Source organism: Microtus oregoni, unplaced genomic scaffold (genome assembly GCF_018167655.1).
Source record: "Microtus oregoni isolate MIOR12 unplaced genomic scaffold, Mior012 000003F_ref0000135, whole genome shotgun sequence".
Lineage (NCBI taxonomy): Eukaryota > Metazoa > Chordata > Mammalia > Rodentia > Cricetidae > Microtus > Microtus oregoni.
In genome coordinates, this window is record NW_024543062.1 from 65,918,750 (window position 1) to 65,942,671 (window position 23,922).

General features: G+C 52.3%; 1 protein-coding gene across 1 annotated transcript in view; it reads left to right on the plus strand.

The window, feature by feature from the left end:
* Positions 1-20,458, plus strand: part of Tnni1 (troponin I1, slow skeletal type) — a 47,223-nt gene extending 26,765 nt beyond the window's left edge. Inside the window, exons 3-12 of the mRNA XM_041648681.1 lie at positions 11,884-11,913; positions 12,848-12,907; positions 13,007-13,089; positions 14,321-14,355; positions 14,606-14,647; positions 15,125-15,256; positions 17,022-17,111; positions 18,161-18,337; positions 19,121-19,230; positions 20,134-20,458. Coding sequence (XP_041504615.1) covers positions 11,884-11,913; positions 12,848-12,907; positions 13,007-13,089; positions 14,321-14,355; positions 14,606-14,647; positions 15,125-15,256; positions 17,022-17,111; positions 18,161-18,337; positions 19,121-19,228 — 757 coding nt within the window. The 3' untranslated portion in view covers positions 19,229-19,230; positions 20,134-20,458. The remainder of the gene's footprint in view (positions 1-11,883; positions 11,914-12,847; positions 12,908-13,006; positions 13,090-14,320; positions 14,356-14,605; positions 14,648-15,124; positions 15,257-17,021; positions 17,112-18,160; positions 18,338-19,120; positions 19,231-20,133) is intronic.
* Positions 20,459-23,922: the final 3,464 nt, after the last annotated feature.

A 23,922-nucleotide genomic window follows, 5' to 3' on the forward strand; every position in this document is an offset into this window, starting at 1 on the left:
CTTGCCATGGGACAGAATCATTGCTTAGGAGCAGAGGCCCAGGTCCCCAGCTGCTGTTTTTCTGTATGTCTGAGCACATTGTTGGAGGTCATCACCTGTGTCGAGGACAGAGCAGGGCTGGGCTGGCTGCTCTCCCTGGGAGGAGACAGCTGGTATCGAAAACCTGGACAAGGTAGCCTGCCTTCTCTCTTAGCCGTGAGCCCTGAGCTTACTTCAGGATCCCCAGGAAAGGCCCAGACATCTTATGGGTTGGGGAGAGTCCCCTTGCACAGTCTCAGCTGGAGAAGTGACCCTTCGGTGTTAGCCACTTAGTGAGACTTTGGTTAACACCTACTATGTGTGTCCCTGAGGGGAGAGGATGCAAAAGAGTGGGGTCTGGAATCCACACTCCAGTTCCTCCTAGAGAAGGAAACGAATGGTGTCAGCGCAAGGGTGAAGTGTGGGAAAGAGGGACAGTAGGGACTGCAGTGCCCAGAGGAGGGGCACCTAATACAATCAGGGGTGGCTGGGCAGACTGAAGCATGGAGGAGGACTGGAGGGGAGGACTCCCTGAAGGTAGCGCCAATGCCCGTGACTGGACCTGGGGGAGCAGGAGACCAGGGAAGCCATGAGGAGTGTGAATTGATCCCATAACTGCATCACGTCACGTCTTCTCAGGAGCTGGGGAGGCTCTGGCAGCACCAGGAGAGCAGGGAGGAAGCTGTAGAGGTGAAGATGGTTATGGCTAAAACAGAGCTGGTGCCCTGGTCTCTGGAGATCAGACCCCTCTGTTGTAATATGAGTGGCGGGGCTGCATCCCCGACACCCTGGCCGCCGGCTAGCTTTACCCGAAATAACAACACACAAACTGTATTCTTTCAAACACTGCTTGGCCCATTTCTATCTAGCCTCTTCTAGGCTAATTCTCGCACCTGGACTAGCCCATTTCTAATCATCTGTGTAGCCCACGAGGTGGCTTACCAGGGAGATTCTAGCCTACATCCATCCTGGGTCGGAGCCTCATTGCATGTGTCTGCCCCAGAGAGAGGAGCATGGCGTCTCTGCTCCAGAGAGCAGAGCTGTCGAGTCTGAGCTCACTTCCTCTTCCTCCCAGCATTCTGTTCTGTTTACTCCTCCCACCTATGTTTTAACCTATGAGGGCCAAGCAGTTTCTTTATTGCTTAACCAATGAAATCAACAGATTGATATATGACACTCCCACATCACCCCTCAAGGGGCAGCAGAGCAGACCCTAGGGCTCAGCTGGCTTTGGGGAGTGGCTCAGGGGTGGTTGCTGTACCTTCCTGTGACCCTGAGGACAGAGGGGGACAGGTGAGGGGCAGACATGGGACTCAGATTGAGACTAGTGGGTGAAACTCGAATGCTCGTGAATGCCTGAGGGGGATGGTTAGTGAAAGGGCCCAGATAGGAACTCAAGAGGGGCTGGATTGTTGAGAACACGGAGTTTATTAGAAGAGTTATTAGTGTCTTGGCTAGACAGACAGACAAACAGTAGTGTGGCAGGGGCCTCTAAGGAGAGTTCAGCCCTAGCACCAGGGACAGACCGCATGGTTGGACTCTGAAGAGAGAAAATCAGGGTCCATGCAGTAGAAGTGGGTGTCCTAAAGATGAGGCAGTGGCACAGGCTTCTCAGCACAGGTCTGCAGCTGGCTCTCTGACTTCCAGGCAGGAGGCAGGGAAGGGAGCAGGATGTGTGGCCACCAATACCTGCTTTGATTTAAACTCACTTCCCTGGGTAAGAAACTGTGGTACCTGGCAGTCTGTTAGCTACAGAGTCACAGACCGTCTCCGCAGTTCCCACCTGTCTGTATCTATGACTGGGGAAGGACTGCAGGCATCGTGGCCTAAGCAGTAGCTGGATTCTAACCTCTTTTCTTCCTTCCTTCCTTCCTTCCTTCCTTCGTTTCTCTCTTTCTCCCTTCTTTCCTTTCTTTTTTCTTTTTCTTCCTTCCTCTTTCTCTTTCTCTTCTTTTTAAAATTGTGTATATTTGTCTTGTTTTAATTTGTGTTTTTTGTTTTTTAAAGACAGGGTTTCTCTACATAGACCCTGCTGTCCCGGAACTCACTCTGGCTTTGAACTCAGAGATCCACCTGCCTCTCCCTCCAGACTTTGAAGGACATGGGGCACCACCCCTGGCTGTAGCTTTACATCCTCATAGTCAGGAGGCAGCCCTCTCCTACGGTCTCCTCCTCTTTGCTTCCACCTACACACTGGTCAGCTGTTGTGGCCCCGGAGGGGACTTTATTCCCATTATCTTTCCCAAGGCTCCCTAGTCCCAAGACAAAGCTCCTGATCACAATTGTTTCTGTTCCTCTTGGATCGTTGCTTGGAGGAAGGAGTGTCGAAGCAGGAGAAAGGGGTCAGAAGTCCTAGGTTGGGACCCTCTGGAGGCCTGGGTGTGATTTTCCTGGCTGTCTGTGCCTGGTATTTACAGAATCCTAACACGACATTTTTACTCCATGTCATGTCTGCTCAGAAGGGGACTCTGAGTGATTCTCAGACCAGTGACACCAGTGACCTGGTGAAAAACCACACATTTCTGAACCTGCCTCAGGTCTGCTGAAGCAGAAACTTTGGGGACCAGAGCTGTGCTGTAACAAGCCTTCCGGGGTGTTCTGAGGCATCACAGTTTAGAAAACCACTGGGCTAGCATGGGCTCACGGTGCTACCACCATATAAAATCCTGCAGGGGCAGATAAAGGGTAGAGACCCTGTCACCGGCCCCTTAAGACAACTTTCCCAGAGGAAAGGTACACTGGGTGCACCTGAGAGGAAGTGCAGGCCTAGAATCAGGTGAAATGTGCAGAAGGCGACCTGGGAGAGCAAAGGCAAGCAGGTCTGGAAGGGAGGGTTGCATATGGTGGAAAATACAGGGGAGAAAGGAGGCCTGAACATTCAAAGGCACAGATATAGGAACTATAGCGTCTGGGTTTCTACAAGGTAAATAGAGTCAAATGGTCAGGGTAGGGTGCAGGGTAGGCTGTTGGTTGCATAGGAGAGGTCTGGGAGCTGGAGTCATCAGGCTGAGGGTATACTGGGCATGAGCAGTGGGCAGGGTGAGGCAGCACTAGGAGTGCTCCATGCTGACCTGGTATCCCAGTTCCCAGGTTCACTGACTGTTCATGCGCCAGTCTAAAAAGAATTGTTTATGAAGGGCGGGACCCACACCTGGTTTGCTAGCTCTCTCTGCTTCCATGCCCCACACCCCTTTCCCGTGCCCCACAGGGGCTGCCCTGAACCCTACCTACTTATTATGGGGATTTCTGGTAAGGCAGCCTGTTCTGCAGGGACCTGCCAAGGCACGGCCCAGCCCTAGGCTCAAAGCGCTAGAACCAAGATGACAGCAACCTGGGGTGAAGGTGCTCCTTGTCTGTCTATCACAGCACATGGCTGGAGGCGGGAAGCAGGCAGAGAGACAGGGGCAGATTTCCCCCAGAACGGAGGAAGGTTGAGCTCAAGGAGCAGGGAGCTGGAGGGAGAACCGAGACAACAGGTTTGGGCAGAGGGTGTGGGAGGAAGTCCGGGGCAGGCATGGGAGATAGCAGAGAGCGGAGTGTGAGAAACGCGGCTGAGCTGAAGGGGGCAGGGCCCCGCCCACTCGCTGCTGGAGCCTGCTGCAGCTGGAAGGCCCTCACCCACCTCTCTCGGTGGCCTTTTCCTTTGCTTCCTCTTCTCTCTCTGCCCAGCTTTGGTATCCCCGGAGCACAGAGAAAAACGTCTTCCTCCTGGAGTCTCAGGGCTGAGAACAGAGGCAGTGAACTACTTCAGGCTCTACAGACAGCGGATAGACCTCCCATAAGAACCCATACATAGTTCAAAGCAGCACTTTAGTTTTTAGGGGAGCTTTGGTCCCACAGACTGATCCATTCAAATTTACAGTAGAAAAATCTGAAGTTGAGAACCCTGAAGAAATAAACATTAAACGGTTTCCTGAGCAGTTCACGTATGCCAGGCTGTCACCAGGTAACGAATCCTTTCCTCGTCCTTGCTGTGGGTCACTGCGCGAGTTGCTTTCCTACCATGAACTCTTTCCTTGTCAGTGCAATGGGATTAGCAATAATGCCCACCTCAAAGTGATTCTGGGACTTCAGTGAGAACACACTAACGGGCTGTGAAGTCGCCCAGCAGCAGAGTGCTTGCCTTAGTACACTCAAGGCCCCGGGTTCGATCCCTACCACCATGGAAACCAGAATACCCTAAGAACTTAACAAGGGCTAAGTGCTTGCCTCATGCTAGAGCTTCACAAAGCCCTTTGTACACATTACCTCACCACTGCCCCACAGCAATCCTCTGAGGTAGACACTATTATTATCTCCATTTTATAGACGAGGAAACGGAATCTCACAAGGGTCAAATTGCTCAAGTTACACCAGATCAGATTTGCTGGGAGTGAGGTTATCCATCTCCAAGCTTGAGGGTTGACTCAACACAGCTCTATCTCCGATGACACAGGCCTCGGGGACACAGGCTGATCTGTGGCATAAAACTGAGGGGTGACAGGTTTTCTTTGTCCTTGCAACTCTATCTTCCTCCGTGCTCTCCCCTCCCTTCCCCCCTTGGGGTCCACTGCAGACACCTGGTCCCAGAGCAAGGACAGACAGGAGTGGCATGGAGCGGAGTGGGTGTGGAGAGGGGGCTTGTGCTTGGCGGTCACTGAAGCATGGCCCCCGAGCAGTGTGGGAGGGCTGGCTGGCAGGACAAATGAACCAACTTTGTCATTTGCTAATTTAGGTTCTTCTGCTTTCCAAACAATGCTGGGGCAGCTGGGGCTGACTGACAGGTGCCTGCCCCTGCGATGATTGACTCTTCTACCCACAGCCTTGTAAGGCTCTTCTGGCCTGTACTTCCTTCCTCCCACACTCTCTGGTCTTTCTAGCCCTGGGGGACACAGTAACGACATTGGAAACCAGTGTGACAAAAGGCTGGACACTCTTTACCTCGGCCTTCTACTTTCACCAACTCCCCTTCGGGGTCTCTTTCCCAGACATGCCCTGCCTTTGTTTCCAACTTAGAGGACCCGGGATCCTCCTGGTATTCCTTGTCCCTCCCGCCTTCCAGCTCAAACTGTCCTCAGATCCACAGCAATCCTCCTGCCTCAGTGCCCCGTGTTGAGGTTCCAGGCATGCACCGTCATGCCCCACTTTGCTTCTGTTAACTTCTCACTGGGTTGAGGGTCAAGTTCTGATGGTGAGGGCCAATCTCTCAAGGCACAGCTTCTGTCTACACTGCCTCAGATTTTCCCAGGACTTTTAAAAGAAGCTGAAGGAAGTTCATCAGCCTGTCCCCAGCAGGAGGTCCCCAGGAGGCAAAGAGGGGTCCCTTGGAAGCCAGGCTCCCCTAAGGTCATGACATATCCTGAAGCCAGGTTACCAATGAGAAATCCAAGAGTCTAGGAGGCCCTGGGGAGCGGTTTATTCGGCCTTGAACCTGCATTTTGGTTAGGCTCTGGAAGGTCGGCATTAGGATGGGGATGATGCTGAGGTCGGGTGGGAATGGGGTGTGAACTGAGCTGCTGACTCAGCAGAAAGGAATTAGGGGTGAAGCTGGTGAGACATTAGAGCAAGAGCAGGTATAGCCTTTTCCATGTGCAAGTGGTCATTTCAGGAAACCAGGGGAGAGCACTGACAGCGGTGGGTGAGGTTAGTGCCAGGACGTAGGTGCAGCTGAGCATGTTCTTCAACTCCCACAGTCCCACCCTGGGCCAGAGAACCCCCAGTGCCTGCAGGGCTTCGTGCCTTAAGAGGGGGCTGTCTTCTCATTTTCTCAGTGGACACCTACAGGCATCGATGGGAGTGTTTGGATTAGAAGGAAGTAAAGAAGCAGAGCTGGTTAGACTAGTGCTAAATTTAGGGAAGAGGTGTGTGTGGAAGACCAAAACTGCCCATCACATGGCCTCTCTTCCCCTCGTTCTCCTGGACCGGTGTCTTCCTCTGCAGAACTCCTGTGATCCTTCCCAGCAAGAGAAGAACTGGCTTTCAGGAAGGACAAGTTGTGTTTTTCTCCAGGAGAGTGTCAGAATCTGCCTTAAGACTGCCTTCCTTTTGTATACTCCACCTACCCTCTTCTCACTGACCTTGCCAAGTCCACTGCTTCTCTGGCTGGCCCCAAGCATACCTGCAAGTCACTGGAAAGAGCCCATTAAGTTCTTATTGCCACTATAATAAGCCACCACAAGCTTAGCCACTAAAAAAAATGACACAAGTTATCTTACAGTCCTGCAGGGACAATGTCTAAAACCAGGCTCTCAAGACTGGGCAATGAGGTATTTGCAGGCCTGCTTCCTTCTGGAGGCCGAGGGAGGCATCTCCTTTCCTCTTCTCGATCCTGGAAGCCACCTGTGTTCCTTGGCTGGCACTCACTTCCTCCAACTTGGCGGGCAGTGTGTTATATCTCTCTTCACTTGTCACACTTCATACCAACCCTGAGCCTCACGCCTCGGTCTTTAAAAAGCACCGTGTGATAACTCAGGAAAACCTCCCATCTTTAAGCACATCTGCAGTGTTCCTTTGCTATCTAAAGTATCATATTTACATTGCCATTAAGATGTGGGAGCGTTTGTGGGGCCATTATCCGCATGACAACAGGAAGTTCTCCCTGGGGACTCTGGAGAACTTTGAGTGTTGTTTCTGGCTCCGTGTCTGAGGAGAAGCCATGCATAGCCTGAAGGCTCTAGGATAGCTGGCCCTGTAGAGGCAGAATAGGAAGTGGTGACCTGTTTCTGGACAGATATGAACTTCAAAGGTGGTGGCCTTTATTGTAAGCAAGGGGGTCAGTCAGGAGGAAGGCGACAGAGGCACACTTGGCAAGGACAGCGATTGGTGCAGCAGAGCAGAAACACTCAGGGTAGACCCTTAGCTACACAGAGAAAGACTCTTGCTAGAGAGCACCTGCCTACGAGTGGGCTCTGGAGGTCTCTGCCCCCATGGCCCTGCTCAGGGAAATTGGAGCATGCATAAGAACTACAAGGCATAACAGACTTAGTTTTGAAGGCCACTTTGGAGTTATGTCAGGAGACAGACCCTGGAGAAGTCTGTAGACCAGGGTGCAGAGTCAGAGTTGGAGCCCGAGGGAGAGAGCTAGATGCTGGGAACCACATGGAAAATAAATAGAGGCAGAACACTGGGACCTACCACAAGGGGCCCCAGGCCCTGCTTTTCCCAAGAGCCCCCATGGCCTTGTATTTCCAGCAGAGAGGACGCCCTCCTGGGTGGCCTGCATTCACAGTGGCTTGCTGTAAACACATGGTCACCTAAGTTTTGGGTAGTTTTGCTCCTCTTTTGTGCTTTCTCATATTTGTTATCTCGATTTTCCTTTTCAGAAAGCAAGATAATTCATGCAGACAACTCATTTTTGATGTGAGGTCTTAGAGGAAATTTTTTGGAGGTGCTGGAGAGGTGGTTCCGCTGTTAGGGTGCGTACTGTGCACCGAGTCTGACCCTTAGCACCAACATCAGAAGCTGGGCATCTTGGCCCAGCACAGGGGAGGAAGACACAGGCTGCTCTCTGGCCAGGCAGCTTAGCGGAATCAAAGGACCCCAGGTCCCAATGAGAGACATCTCAAAAGATACAGCAGGCATTTCTCAAGGGATAGTAGCTTAGGTTGTCTTCCAGCCTCCACATTTACCAGTACACCTCTGTACACACTTATATATGTACCTCACACGTGAGAACACACACACACACATACACACACACACACCCCAAATGTAAAAAAAGAGATCCCCCAAAAGTCAAGGCAATAGGCCTCAGCGGAACCTTTCCCAAAGCTCCTAGATTCCTCTGCTGCAGCTGTTCCACGTGAGTGATTCCTGTCTATTTTCTACTCCAGCTTCTCTACTTGGGATCCCATGCCCGAGCCCCACAGCTTCTCAGACCCTGCCCTGTCTCCCTGGCATCCATCCAGCAAGAGGCTTCCCAAACACGCACTGTGAAGAAGAGGTTTGGAGCCATCTCTGCTGGGCTGCGGAATGTTAGCGTCATGGGGCATGCTATTTCTTCCTGGTGGAAACCCTAGGAATGCATTGCCTTAGTTTCCCTTTGCCCACCAACTCCCTCCCCAACCCCGAGCCTGCTTTTGACCTTCCAGATGGGTCAGTGCTCTGCCTGTCCTGCCTAGCCTGGGATCTTGGCCCACAAGATGACCGATTATAATAGCCACAGGATTAACATAGCAGGCATTGTCTTTCTCTGACTATAGGGTGGGTATTATGTGTTCATCAACAGCCCTAAAAATACCCGGTAAACAGGTGCAGCCCTGCAGTCCTGGTCTCCCGGGGTCATTTAGCTTCTGACTGACATGAAGATTATGCAGGGAACGACTGTTAGTCTCCCTGGGTTCGAGAAATGGAGGTGGGATACCATTTGGAACCTGGTCAATGGGGAGTCCTTATAGCCCACTTGGAGAAGTACATTGAATGTCTGCAGATCCTCAGGCTTTCACGTGCACGAAGGGGACCCTGCTGCCACTGTGACTCAGCTGGGCCCCAGAAACACACCACCAAAACCCTGCAGGCAGCGTCCTAGCTCACTGGCACCAGAGTCACAAACAATTAGGTTTGGGGCCTTTTGAGGTTTTCGGAGGAGCATGGGCTGGCGCTGCGTGTTCACAGCGGAAACACAGAGGAAAATGTCAGTCTGCTGGTTCCTGCCCTAGTCCTTCATGGTTCCTCTGGCCTGCCAGGGCCCAGATGTCCTTCATCCTGCTTTCTGTTCCCATCTCTGCTCAGCTCCACATCTGGTCTGGTCTGGTCTTTCACTCTCTACCTTTCCTCAGATGAGTGCTGGTTCCCCCCAGTCAGAGGCTGTGTTTATGCAGGGTGTGTGTGCACTCCTATGTGTGCCCTATGGTATACCCCGCAGCACGTATCTGCCCTGTGAGGTGTGTATGGTGGGAGGGGGTGGGAAGGAGGGGCAGCTGGAGGGGCAGTGGCTGTTCTATTTTTACTGGCCAGTTGCCGGAGGCCACAGTTTTCAAAGCCTGCCCTCAGCTCTGCCCCCACAGCCTGCAGTGTGTGGTGAGGCTCAGGTCAGTCTTACTCCACGAGGATTAAACTAGGTAAGTGTCTATAGCCCTGACTGTGAACCCGGGCAAGCCAGGATAGAGAGCTGGGGCTTTATTTAAAAGGGAAAATAAGGTTTGGGGGATGGAAGATGTTTCTTGTTTGGGTAAGTAGGCTTGTCTCTAATACTCAAAGCCCTTTGTCTATAAAATGGCACCTCTCCTGTAAAATGCTGTGTGTGTGTGGGGGGGGGGGGGTGAAACCTGGAAGGACAGAACTGTCCCACATGTTCCTCAGGAGCCCAAGGCAGCACCTGGTGGATTATGCTCCCAGGAGGGACTGCAGCCAGTGACTTGAAGGACAGTGCTCCTGGTGGGAGGGGAGGCACTGGGGAGCAGTGACAGCGATAAATGCCTGCAGTGGCAGGACAAGAAGACGGCTGGCATGCAGGACTCTAAGGAGACAGCTCCAGAGGCCGTGCTGACCGAAGAGATCATGTTATTTCTTTGTCCTTTGTCTCTGACAGATGCTTTTAGCTCACTTTACCTGTCTCATCTGTACAGGGAACAAGCAGGTCAAATCAGAATGCCAGTTCTCTCCACTGCTTCTGGCTCTGAGTTATAGAAGGAATTGTGGGGCGTCCTCTCATGTGGTAGGCAGATGGCAGCATTTGGGGTGAGAGCACAAGAGCCTATGAGCACATAAGCTAGGACAATATCTACACTGTGATGTCGGGAGGAGTGTGTGTGTGTGCGCTAAAGAAAGCCACTACCCCAAATTTGGAAGTCATAAACCCAAAGAAGTTCAAACCCTGGACTTCCTGGCCACAAACTTGGTGATCCAGCTTGTTAACACCCTGTTCAGGAGCATGGGGTGCCCTTGAACTGAGAGCCAAGGTCAGGGGTGGGAGCAAGCGGAGCTTTAGTCTACTTAGATGTTTGTGTTCCTATCAGGTGTGTCAAGAGGCCAGTTTCTTTCTATATGCTGTCTCTTACACAGGTTTACACACTCACACACATTCAGCCTTGGCGTGGAAAGCTGAGAGCCTTTTCCATATCAAGGGCCTCGGGGCCAGGAAGGTGAGCACTGAGTCTGGCCCCACAGACTGCTCCCTTCCCTCTACTTCTGTGTTTTCTGTTATCTCCTCATTTTCCACTCGCGGGACAGATGGAATCCGGCCCTCCAGCCTCTCTGCTATCTACATCCTGGCTTCTAATCAGGTTCCTGCTTGTCTTCTGAGCCTGTCAGTGTGGGTGTCAGAGCACGGGTCAGGGCCTCACGCTTAATGTGGGACCCCTGGGCCTGGCATTTGTCAGCGAGGCAGTTGGGGACTGCCTGGAACTTGGCAGGAGGCCCAGGTTGGCCCCAGCAGTGGGCCCCACACTGGCGACAGTGGGCTCTCTAAGGGATGGAAGGAGGACAGGCATGGCTAAATGCTCACCAGGGTGAAGCACATCCCAGGGAGACAGATGTGAGACCTACTCGGCTGTGCCTTGCATTCCCAGAGGCCAGACAAACGTGGGTGGGGTGGGTCTTTGTCAGCCCATGTTTCTTTTTGGACTTCCCGGTGTCTTCAGAAGAGCAAAGCTCTTGACCAGCAGCTGTGCATGGAATCTAATTTCAGCTAAGCATCTTGGAAATGCGTGGATGGTTCCCACATCTCTTCCCCTGTGACCCCTGGGGACAGCTGAGACTCTGGGGTCACCTCCCACTTAACCTCACACTCTCCATGACTGAAGTTTAGGTGGAAGGCTCCCTAACAGGCTAGGATTCAGGAGAGGAGGGCCAAGCCTGGTCACTGGGCTCAGGGACATTCTTTACAGGCACAAGAAGGGTGGCTATGGAATGACATTACTGGTGGGCACCTTGCAAGGGCCCTGTAGTGCTCCAAACTAGGTTCATTAACCAAATCTAAATATGAACTCTGAACTCCATACCTGCCCCTCTATATACAGCACTCCTCCCACTCCCCACTGTCACAGGCCTCCTGATCCACCCTACACATTAGTTCTCAGCCTGGCTGCTCCCGCTTCCCTGAGCTTCCGTACAGTCATTTCCTCTACTCTCTGCCTATGCGCTCCAGGATGCTCTAAGTCAGGGCCCAGACAAGAGGTTGAATAAGGCCTGTAGCCTCTGCAGCCTTCAGAAGCCCGCCTTGGCCTGGGCCCAGAGACGCCTGTCAGCAGCTTCAGACTGCTCAGCAGCTGTGCTCTCTCAGAGGACGCCAGGCTCCTATGCCGACTCCGTTAGACAGGGTCGTCATGCCTTTAGTGATGGATCTTGCTTTGCTTCCAAGTGAGATGTGGTTTGAACAAAAGGTTCAAGGGCCAAATACTAAGAAGCCCAACACTTATCTAAGCTCCAATTTTGCCAAGAGGAAAACTGGCCAAGAAAGAGTGAAGACACACAAGAATTTTTTCCCTCCTGCCTTAACCTCTACTCAGGGCTTCTTGCCACCTACCCTTGGCACTCAGGAGTTAGGCCCAAAGGCACCCAGCGGCCAGCTGCACGCCAGTCTCTGTGCTCCTCTGCTCCTCCTGCACCTTCCACAGGTGACATCTGGATTCAGCTGCATGGTCAAGTCTCCCGCCATCAAGTCCCTTTCTTCCCTCCCAACCATGTTGTCTACGGATTCTGCTCTGTTTTGCACCAGAGTCAGCATATTTTTCTGGCAATAACCACAGGCAAATGTGTTAGGCTGTGCAGTCCTGGGAGGATTTTTGTCCTTAGGTTCTGTTTTGTCTTTGATTAAGTAGAACAGATGAGGTATCCTGCTGGAATCTGTCATGCTGACTATTTCCTGTTGTCTAACTCCCCACACCTACAAGGGGTTCACAGCTGAAGGTACGGTTTTGCCATTAATGACTCCTCTGTCCCCTCTAGGTGCCGCCTTGCTACCGCCATGCCAGAAGTGTAAGTTGTTCCCTCCCCGTGCAGGGTTCCTGGGAGGCATGTCCCCCTTCACCACTGACGTGGTGGAAAGCCTGGCTCCCTTCTCCCCCAGGCTAATTCCAGCAGATGCTCCTGAGATAAAGATGGACCTTAGTTTCTGGTCAGCATGCATTGCTTCCCTGAGGGGTCCAGGAACTCCCTCAGCTGAGCAGAGCTCACTCCCAGGTTGGCCTGTGCCTCAGAGCTGGCCTGTCAGTATCGATCAATTAACTGGACACACTAGGCTACCAGATCACATGGGCTTGAATGAGGCTTCATTCCAGGGAGAGAAGTTTTTCATTAACTGTGGCCCTCTGTCAAAGCTTACAAGGGCTCCCACTAGATCTCCTACAACTGTGAATGACCAACATCTCCCCAAAGGGAAGTCCAGTAGCCCAGAAGGTTGTTGGGTTTTTATATTCTTATTTACTGAAACCCTGAAGTGGTCCCCTGCCCGATGGCAGATGTCTTCCAAACATGTCATTGCTACCCGTACCCTCCTCTCCAACAAATGTGCTTGGTTCTGTTGTTGCTCACGTTGTGCTCTCTGTTCCCACCCCTCTATGCTCTGCTCTGTCCTCGGTCCTTCCTATGATGGATGCCTAAAGGGAGGTGAGTGATGCTGGGGTTTCTTAGTTCTTCAGCGTGATGAAGGTGGGGTGGGCCTGAAGAGAAGTCAGGGAGGGGTGGGTATGCCAGTGACTGAGAAACCTCCCAGGAGGAGAGAAACCACGAGTGAAGATTCTCTGTGATGCTGGGCTCCCAGGAGGAGAGAAATCACGAGTGAAGATTCTCTATGATGCTGGGCTCCCAGAATGCAGGGAGTTGCTGCTCCAGGGCACAGTGCCCCTCAGGCATAGCTTTGTACTGTTGCTGAGGGAAAGCTCTCCCTCAGCTTCTCTCAATGTCCCTGCAGCCCAGGGGGCACCATTCTGCCCACTGAAACGCTGATGCTGCACAAAGCCATGTCTGAAAGGTGAAGGTTGAGACTGAACATTGAGGAGGGAGTGGAGCTGTGGCCTTAGGTTCTCCTCTGGATTATGGTCACCCTGGTTCTGGACACTCTGTGGTGCAGATTTCCTCAGGCTGCTCAGAACACAGCGTGCATATCGCCCGGGGTGAGGATGGAAGGAACAGGCGATGCGCTGGCTGACTCAAGTGGAGAGGCAGCGTCACCGACTGAGGGAACACCAGGCCTGGATAGTCTCAGGAGAAGCAAATACACTATTTTCCAGTGTCCTATGAACCCTCAAGTTTCCAGAAGCTCCTGTTAAAGTGAGTCTCCAGGGACTGTCGGTTAGCTCAAGAGGTCATATACTCACTGAGCGGTGAGGAAACAAGACTGTGAAAGGTCTTTCGCCATGGTCTGTCTGGGTGGGTGAACCAGGGGCTATAATGGCTACAGCAACCGGCCCCTTCTCTCATTACCTGGAGTGTAGGCTTTCAAAGAGGAAAAGGTAAGCCACTGTGAGCAGATCAGAAGGTGTGTGCTCAGTGTGCTAAAGCTCATCCACAGCCTCCCCCAGCCACTCCCACAAAGCCTCATCACTTCTGCCTGACCTGACGTACGGCAGGGACAAACCTGTGCTCTCCCAGGGATCACGCCTGAAATAGACAGGCGCTCCATGGGAGCAGCAAGGAGAAACCCAGGAGTGACACGAGGACTCCCGAGCCTCATGGTCCCATTAGTCAGCAGTGAGGGTCTCTGTCACCTTCACCACACGGGGGACACTGCCACCAGGCTGGGACTTCAAAAATTCTTTTACATATGTTCTTCTGTGTAGCCCCTGACCTTCCACGATGGCCCTCAATACGTGAGCCTCCTGTTTTAGCCCCAAGAGTGCTGAGATTACACATATGCCCACCATGCCTGGCCTTGGCGGGGACTTCCAAAGCGTTCTTCAAACATATCTACCTAGCCATCAAGAATTTGCCTGTGCCGTTTTTTCCAGCACCCGGGGGTGGATCTCTGAATGTGAGGCAGCCTGGTCTACAGATCAAGTTCCAGGACAGCCAGGGCTACACAGAGAAACCCTGTCTTGAAAGAAAAAAAAAACAACCCAAAAACAAAAAAGCAAAACAAAACAAAACCCCAAACAAATCCCAAAACAAACAAAGAATTTGCTTGCTCATTTTGATTAGAAGACACATCAGTGTTTTTATATCTTAGAGAATTCTGTGGGTGATGGTGACTATAGGGTGGTTTGATGTCCACAAAGACATACTTCCCTTATTTGGGAAAGCTGTAGCCTATGTCTCTGGCAGGAAAAGAACATCAGAACAGAGCCACATTATCACCCGGAGTGCTAAAACAGGCGCCCGTTTTAGGCTTTTTACAAAGGTTGCTTATCTGTGCCCTCATTTTTTCTTGGCGGCACTGTGGACTAAGTACAGCTGTCAACATGCTCCCCTGCAGATGAGGAGGTACCCGCAGGAGGCATATCTGCAGAATATGCAGCAGAGGGTGGACTGGAAGGCAGGGCTTCAATGTAGTTGACTATAACATTCTCTGAACTTGACTGGTTCAGTCCCAAAGATGAGCTTGAAAAGCCCTAAAGCAAGCAGAGGATTCTGGGTAATGATGAAGAACCGCAGCTAGTGCTGTGCTGGCCTGTACCAGAATTCCAGTTATATAGCCTTTACCTTACCATTGGTCTCTCCTTCTCATCCTCAGAGGAAATCCAAGATCACTGCCTCCCGCAAACTCATGCTGAAGGTGAGGCTGGTTCCATGGGAGATGAAGGGGCAGCCATATAGACTCAAAGCGGGCAGGAAGGGGAAGGTGGGAGACCGAGCAAGGGTAAGGGAAGAATCCTATCCATTGCCGGAGCTGACTGGTGGCCAGTGACTTGTATCTCTGGTCTCTCCTTGGTGCCTAAGAGGCAGTGGAAATGAGCTTGGGGAGGGGTTTCTTGGTAGAGGGGGAGGGACATGGTTCATTTGGTCTGTTTCTCTCTTTGGAGCACTGTGAGACAGAAGGGATAACAAGGATGGAAGAGGGAGACTGGGTATGCCATGTGAGCCACTTTGTGTGACCTATACAAGGCCTGCCAGCAGCTACTGCACACACTGCGACACAGAGCGATGGTCTCAGACCTGGCCTGCTGAGTCTGGAGGCTCTTCCCCTCACTTGGTGATGCTGGGTAGGGAATATGAGGAACCAGCCTTGATTCAGTGACTTTGTCCTTTGCAGAGCCTGATGCTGGCCAAGGCCAAGGAGTGCTGGGAGCAGGAACATGAGGAGCGAGAAGCCGAGAAGGTGCGCTACCTAGCGGAGCGCATCCCCACGCTGCAGACCAGAGGCCTGTCCCTCAGCGCCCTGCAGGTAAGCCTGGCAGGCTGGGAAGGGACCCTCTGTGGGTCTTGAACAAACACAGCTCTGTAACTTACAAGGTGCCCTCCTACCCCTAGCGCCCAGTCTCACAACACTTGTTGAGAGGGGAGTCCCAGAGGGGAGAATGAACTTAGTTGGGCAGAACCAGGGACTGGCTTCCCGTCAGCTAGTGCAATGGCATGGCCTGAGAGATGGGCAGGATTTAGGAAGGCCATTTCTTCAGAGATCTGCACTCCTTTTAGAGATGAGGCTTTATTGTTTTGATTCAGTTAGCAATCGTTTTAACACCAATGACTGACGAGAAGAGACTAGATATAAATATTTCTACATGTCTCCCATGGAAGTGGCTATTTTAATTGTATTTTTTTTGTTTAACATACAGTTTCTACTATTAGCTTAGTTTAACATATAGTTTAACACATATGTTTAACATATAGTTTTTCATATATGTTTAACATATAGTTTTTCTACTATTAATTTTCTACTATTAACTTATGTTCCTTTTATGATAACACTGTTTTTTAAGAAAACAATTATGGGCCCTTGTGTAGAGGCATGTGTTTGTAGTCTCAATGCTCAGGAGATAGAGGCTGGAGGATTGTGAACTAAAACCTTTTTTATTTAAACTTTTTTTTCTTTTCTTTTCTTTTTTTTTTCGAGACAGGGTTTCTCTGTAGCTTTGAAACCTGTCTAGAACTAGCTTTGTAGACCAGGCTGGCCTCGGACTCACAGAGATCAACCTGCCTCTGCCTCTTGAGTGCTAAGATTAAAGGTGTGCGCCACCACCACCCGGCTTAAAGATTTTTTTTGTTTTGTTTTTTTCAACTTTTCTATGCAATACATTTTGATACTATTTCCTGTCCCCCAGCTCTTCCCAGATTCTTACCTACTGGGCCACTCAACTTTATGTTATTTCTCCCTAAAAAAATAATACAACAAAAAAAGAAAATCAAAACAAAGAGGATAGAAGGAAAGAAGGGAGGGAGAGAGAGGGAGGGAGGGAGGGAGGGAGGGAGGGAGAAAATCAGGAGTGTGGTGGCACTCCTTTTTAATCCCAGCACTCAAAGGCAGGCAGATCTCTGTGAGTTCAAGGTCTACAGAGTGAGCCAGGACAGAGCTACATAGTGAGATCCTGTAAGAGAGAGAGAGAGAGAGAGAGAGAGAGAGAGAGAGAGAGAGAATATGAATAAGATAAAAATCAAAACCAAAAGAAGCATGGAGACCCAGAGTTCATGTTGCCCTGGGCCTGTGTCTTCAAGCACCAGGGACATTCCAGTGCAGAAAGCGGATTCCCCTCACAGTAACATTCATCACAGACAGCTTCTTGGTTAGGGGCGGGGCTCTGTGTCTACTTTCCCTTCTCAGTGCTGGGGTTGAGCATGTGTGGGTCTTGTGTGTCCTCTCACAGTTTCCGTGATTTCATGTAGTGGGGATTGTGAATTCGTGCCTAGGTACCCTCAATGACAGTGTTTTCAGGCCAGCTGGACTACATACTGACATGATCTAAAAATAAAAAGTAAAAACTAAGTTAACATTTACAAAAAGCTGGAAAAAGAAAGCCCACAGCGAGCAGAAGGAGAGCAAAGGCTTCCACTCTGAGGTGTTGCCACGATGGAGCCTCCAGCAGCTCCTGTCGGGATCACACTTCTGAGAAAGCAATGGGCCATAGGGCCAAGCAGGCTCAGTGTAGAGACGGAAAAGGGATGCTGGAGCTGGTGTCCCTTTCCCCTCTCATGACTTCACTCTGTTCCCTCAGGACTTGTGCCGAGAGCTACACGCCAAGGTGGAGGTGGTGGATGAGGAGCGATATGACATTGAGGCCAAATGCCTCCACAACACGAGGGAGGTAAGCGCCAGGGAGGGCGGTAGGAGGCTAGGCCTGGGCCGGGCTGGGCCTGGGCTGGGCGGGCTGGACAGCACATGGCCCAGCCTGTCAGCATGAAGCTTTAGCTTCCCACCCTAGCCCTGCAGGCCGGATATGGGCAATGGGCGGGAAGGATGGTCACATGTGAACAAATTTCCTCCCCACCTGCCAAGTGAGCTCTTCAGGAGTTGCTGCCTTCGCTCTCCCACACAAGTAATCAGATGTCTGTTAATGACATCTTACCTTCCTGAAGGACTTTCATGTGTGGTGCCTCCTTTGATCCTCCCTATATGCCTGTGGGTGATAGGGGGACTATTACCTAACCCTGACTAATGAGGACTCTGAGACTCACAAAGGCTAAGAGCATGCTTGGCTCAAGTCACAGAACAGGGGTCCTAGTATGCACGCTGCTCTCTGGTTCTCCCCTCTCCCGTACTCAGTGCTCCGTCTGCGTGCTGCGGGCCGTGAGAGCATTAGGGTCAGCCAGCAGAGAAAAATGGGGAAAGGCGGGACTTCCGGTGCAGGTGGGCTGCTTCCCTACCCACTTCCTCTTGCCAGGAGGGTGATGTGTGACATCGTTAAACTCCAGAGAATTCCCTCATAGATCACACCCTGGGATTCCCAGGGTCTAGGATGTAGGACTTTTGTACCTGCTGGGTCAGTCTAGGCTCAGCTGCTCTGCAGGCCCCCTGGGCAGGGATTGAGCAGCCAGGCTAAAGATGGAGTGACAGAGGAAAGCAGTCCACACTCCACACAAGGCTTCCCAATGTGAATGGTGGCTTAGTGACTTTTTGTTTATTTGAGGCTTGGTGACAGGGAAGGGGTGAGATTAGCCACTTAGCTTAAATCTGTGAAAGTTCATGGTGACTGTTTGGAAAAGGATAGGTGGTTCTGAGCACCTCGGAGAATCTAGCATGGAGCCTGGGAAACTTGGGGTATGTCTCTAGCTGGAAGCCTAGCAATTGGATCCCAGGAAGAGAGGTCCAGGTCTAGCGTCCCCTCCATAGAGCCTGGCGCTTTCCCACCTACAGATTAAGGACCTGAAGCTGAAGGTCCTGGACCTCCGTGGGAAATTCAAGCGTCCACCCCTGCGCCGGGTCCGTGTCTCAGCCGATGCCATGCTCCGAGCCTTATTGGGCTCCAAGCACAAGGTCTCCATGGACCTACGGGCCAACCTCAAGTCTGTGAAGAAAGACGACACAGAGAAGGTAGGGCCACTCTCCTCAGACTCTTCCTCCTGCCGACTAAGAGCCTTCACCAATTGCTCCTCACACACCTGAGGCGCTCTAGTCAGTCTGTGAACTAGAATATTCTAGAGCCCCCTATGAGGTCCGCATCAGAAGAGGGAAGACGGGCTGCTTCCAATCTGAGGGGAAGACTGGGCTGACTGAGGAGTTCTGTGTCAGTTCAGGGGCGACTATTGCCCCCGTCGCCACGGCTTCTCGTTGTGGCTGTGGCAATATGAGTGTGTAGAAATTGGAGAACTGGGTTCGATTACTTGCCTAGCAAACAGCAGCGTCAAGTTTGCTGGCCTCACAGTGTATGCCCAGAGCTGACAGGCACTGTGAAAAGCGAGTGTGAGAGAACCATCTCCAGCCCAGGAGGCCTAATGGATGAACAGGCTAGACTGCATGCTGACAAAACAGAAACAAGTCGAATGGAGGAGGTGACCCTGAGCTGTGGTGTGTCACACGGGAGGCTGTTATGGGCCTTGGAGGTGAGGCTGGCCTGTGATACACTGGAAATCAGCTCTGTGGCCCGATCACAGCACGCTAGGACCTCCCATCCACACAGCTTCACATTTTCTGTGAAGCCTCAGCATAACCTGTGCCCCTGTCTGGCCAAGGCATCGTCCATCACAGGCTGGGCAGGAGCATCGGTGTTTCTTTGAGGAGGTGGATTCTCTTCCATCTAATGTCTGTTGAGCTCAGGGGCCCTTTGTAGCCCCTGCAGCCTGGTGAGTTTCTAACATGGTTGTGGGTTACCCACAGGAGCGACCAGTGGAGGTGGGAGACTGGAGGAAGAATGTGGAGGCCATGTCTGGCATGGAAGGCCGCAAGAAGATGTTTGATGCTGCCAAGTCCCCGACTTCACAGTAGAGGTGCCTGGGGGGAGGGGCTCGTCCTGGGATCCCTCAGAGTCCCCAGGGCACTCAGGATACATAAGGGATGGGAGGCTGATGCAGTGTGCAGGAGAACCCTTTGTAGCTAGCTCTCTCGGGCGCAGGCGCCCACTCTGGTGCCTTCAGACTCTGGGCATGGCACGCCTTTGTCAGGTCCTCTCACCTGCAAACTGGGGCTTGTACCAAATGGGTCGTCCTGGGCCTGGCAGCTTCCATGTATTCCTAGCTGCAAATGGTTGGATTGGAAACTGTGTGGCCGGGGGACATTAGGAAATCCCGAGGCCGGCAGAGTCTGAGAGTCTAAGGTTAGATGTTCCCCAAGGTCCTTTCAGCTCTAATTCTCCAAGAGTCTCCCATCTTCCACTGTCCTCAGTGACATCCTTTACTTGTATTCACTCAAAGAAGCACCCTAGTCAGTGCTCCAGGGGGACACCAGCTCAGAGACGCTAACCTCCCCCCAAGATTGGGAGGGATTGACAAAGAGGTGGAATTGGGCATTAAAGCCCTGCTGTGGGAGCATGGAAAGGAGGCGCAGTGGGCAGGTTTACAGCAGCACAGAGCAGACAAGGCTCTCTCCCCAGAGCACATCTCAGTTACAGATAGGGGAGGGTTCACAGAGGAAGGGGAAGGGCTGAGGGTGCAAAGGTCAGCAGCAGTGGGAAGAACCCAGTCATGGAAGATGAGAGGACCGGCTCCAGCAGAGGAGCTCTGGAAGTGTGGAGAGAGAGGGAGCTCAGGTTCTGGGCGGAGCAGCTGAGGAGTCCAAAGAGTGGCACAAGGGAGAAGCCCCAGGGATGGTGGGGACCATGCATGCTGTGTGTCAATCAGTGATGCCTAAATGGCTAGGATCTGTGTGATAGCTTCTCCTCTCTGTCCTTGCAGGTTGGCTTGCTGTATGACTCTGGGGTCATGCTTGGGGCGCCTTCCTCCAGTCCCACTCACATATCTTTCTGCCAATGCTGGAGCATCCCTGCTATGTCCTTCCTCCCTCCAGCCTACATGATCACCTTTGGAGCCGGGATGAAATGGCACCCAAAAGAGAAGAGAGATGCGAGTGTCTGAGACCTCAAGCCAGCAGCATGGGCTTCCAGTAACCCACGAGGCACACTGGGGTTATCCAACCAGGCCGAGGGGCCATAGGCTGGAGAGGGAGGCAGAGAGAACGCCTTCCTTACAGTCCCATCTTGCTACCCCCATCTCTGTTGCTACCTGCTGTGTCCACAGACATCACAACACCTCATTAAAAATCCAGGTTCCTGCTGGTTTCCGTAGCTCTGTGGTTAGTGCTCAGAAGAAAGGGGTTTGAAAAACTTCAGCCTTGAGTCAGGAGCTCAGGATCAGAATGGAAGGCTAAGGGTTTGGTGACAGCCTGCTAATGCGCTCCAAGGAATCTTTCTTCCAAGTCACAGTGACATCACACACTCTCAGCATCCAGAATTCTCAGCTCTCTCAAGCCGGGATCTCTGACAGCCCATGTGTCCTAGCCTAGACTCTAGCTGTCAGAGGGGTGTCCCATTTGGTAGCATACCCCTGCTGATTTCCCTAGCCTCCAAAAACGTGGACTATCTGGTGCCTTCCATGCACCTAACCGTTGTGGGCCAACAGGTCAAGGTGCTTCCAGCCTCTCCTGGTCTGCAGGACCCAGGGCTGAGTTTCCTACACTCTAGTCTCTCAGGAAGGACATGCTGCAGTTCCATGTCTGGTCACCAGGGGGCTCCATCCCTCGTCTCTTGGTCTGGCTGCTCAGGTCCTTGCTGTCTGCTCCAAATCACTTCCTCTCTTACTGGAGGTGCAGAAGGCAGAAGTAGGAACACTTCCTGAGTCCTCTGCGTGGACCCTCTGTCCCTTCCCAGAGGACAAGAGTGTGTCAGGGCCCTCAGTTTCTCCTCACACTCCCAGTCAAACACCCCCAAGACTCATTCTTGATCCAAGGTGGTCCTGACTTTTGGCCCAGTTCCTTTTTCTATCTCACTAATGTTTGGGCCCAAAACCTGAGAGGGGCTTAACCCAGGGGAGAGGAGTAGGTGTAATGAGGGACTGTGGACATTCCTATGCTCTTGAATTGCTACCCCACCTCCACTCCCCTTAAAGGAGCAAAGAGCAGCATTCTGGGCCAGAGTGGAACTTGGCTTTTAGGGAGGTGTCAATGGCAGTTCCTGATCTAAGCCTACAGGGAAGTAATTGGTCCCCAGGACTAGTCCCCGAAGAGGCTGAGCTGCCCAGGAGATACCAGGCTCTACCCTCTGATCTCCATGTATTATCTGGTATGAATGCCAATGGCTGGTGCAAAGTACAGTGTTGTTACCTCCTGGGGCACAGTCTGGGGCAGGCATGCTCAGCCTGCCTGTGGCAGCGGGGACCAGCAACGTGGGGTGCATTAGGAAAGGCAGCATCTAGCACAGGGTTTTTGCTACAAGCACATGAGTAGGCAGAGAGTCAGGGGTGTGCAAAGAGCACGCTCACTGTGTGCACATACCTGTAGTCATAGTTACAGAGTTACACATACACAAACAGAGAGAGAGAGAGAGCACGTTGGGGAACCTGACAGGGCTGGTTCATGCCACAGAGCACAGGGTGAGGCTTTGTGCCTGGGCAGCCAAGAAACCCACCCTTCCTTGCCTCACGGGCTCCTCCCAGTTGGCCTGGCTCCAAAGCACGTCTCAATATTTTGTCTCTTCCCAAACCTTTGATAGAACCTGGCCTTAAGTTCCTGAGGCAAATCTCAGTCTGACGGTAGACTATTAACCTAGGGCTTTGACAGACTGGGGTCTCCACCCTGCCCTCTAGAAGTGGGAGACCAGCCCCAATGCTGACTCAAAGCAAACATGGGACACAGAGGGCTGCTAGGAGGTGGGGGTGGGGCTCCCAACACACCTAAGCCTGTGGCCCTCTGGCAAAGGGCAGAGGACCCTTGCAGACAACTCCAGAAGGTCAGCAGCTTTGTTCTGCTTCCGGTGCCCTGAGACATTTCCGTGAGGATGACTAGAGCTCAGACTGATACCCACACTCATCTGGGGAAGACTGAGCCCCTGCATGGAAAGGAGAAGATGGGCTTCAGCAATGGGGGAACTCTGTAAAGGATCCTTTGTTGAGACCTGATTCTTCATGGATGCCCACAGTCCACATGACCGGATATGGCTATAAGCAGGAGTAAGCCCCGGGGCCTCTCCTTGATTGGCAGCTCCCACACAAGACATGTGACCATGTGCCAGGCACTAACTACTTTAGATACATTTAACCTTCACATTTAACACTGTCCCCTTCCCCATGCCCCAGGGAGGCACAGCGCAGGAAGTCTAAGGACTCGCTATAGTCACAAAGCAAGGAGGGAGGCAGAACTTAACCGAAGGAGTCTGCCAGCATCCAGACTCTCATTCACGATTTCCAGGGCACTGTTTGCAGTAATAACAATGACAAATTTACCATGCCAAATGCTGTATCAGAATTTGTCATGCATTCTCAGAAAAGCTTGGAGGTAGAGCTCTAGAAACGGAGCCCTGGAGGGCTTAGGACACTAGGATGTAAGGGGCCAGAGTTTGACAGCTGTGACTTCACAGGGGACCCCCGTCCCACTTGCCTTGGTGCTTTCTCTTTTCTAGGATCAGTCTTTCTTCAACAGAGTGCAACTAGTTACTGCCCAGGAAGGACTCCACAGTAGAATCCTACCTGTATACCATGGTGTTCTCATTCCTACCAAAGGGGAAGCCGTTCTGTGGGAGGCAAGACAGACCCACACGGGCAAAGGGGAGGTCTTCTTCAAATAGTTGGACCTAGGCTGAGGGTAGAGGCCCAAGACCTTCTGGGGGAATGTCTGGTGTGAACAAACCCACAGCAGCTGTGTGGGCATGCCTCTCTCTGCAGCTGGAGATGGCAGGATGTTCCTCCCTCCTGGTTAGGAATGAGCAGGGCAGGATGCCACCTGCTACCACCCTGCCTGTCTTAGAGTTCTCAGGAGACCAGTTGTCTTCCCTTTCTCTCACGAGATGCCTTGTCCCCACTGGTCCCAGGGCCCCAAGCCGGGCGGTGTGTTTGATTGTCACTCAGTGCCTGGCGCACACAGGGCAGATCTGTACTCAGAACTTCTGGGGCTAAAGTGTCATTCTGAAGGAGGGGCCAGGTTAAACGTTAGCCACAATGGCCCCCCGCGAAGTGAGTCACACCCCCCACAGGGCTCTGGGCTGGGCAGCTGTGGGGGCAGTTTTGTTCCAGGTGGGTGACCAAGCTGCTGAAGTCTTGGGACATGTCTCTGGAACTTGTGCAGATGACAGCTTCCTCTCCTGACTCCCTCGGGGTTCTCTTTCCTCAAAATGTTTGCCAGTCTGTGGGGCCTGCACACAGAGAGGGGCAGGGATTCCTTATTCCCAGGATATATGCCCAAACTGACCTGTGGCCCCAGACCCGGAGACTGAGGCAGACAAGATGGACTTTGGTGACCCTGGGCCATTGGCACAGAGTGTTACAGTCAATGTGCAGAAGCATTCAGAAGGAAAGTGACTTCTCAAGGTTGCACGGGACTAGCACACCGCTCCCCTGACTCCCGTCTGCTTGGAAGACTGAGTGAAAGTGTTGGTTTTTCCAGCCAGAGGCTGAGACTGGGAGTCTGTCCATCTCAGGACCCCGCCTGACTCCAGGGCCAGCAAGTGGCCTCCCTCACCGACGGGGCCAGTACAG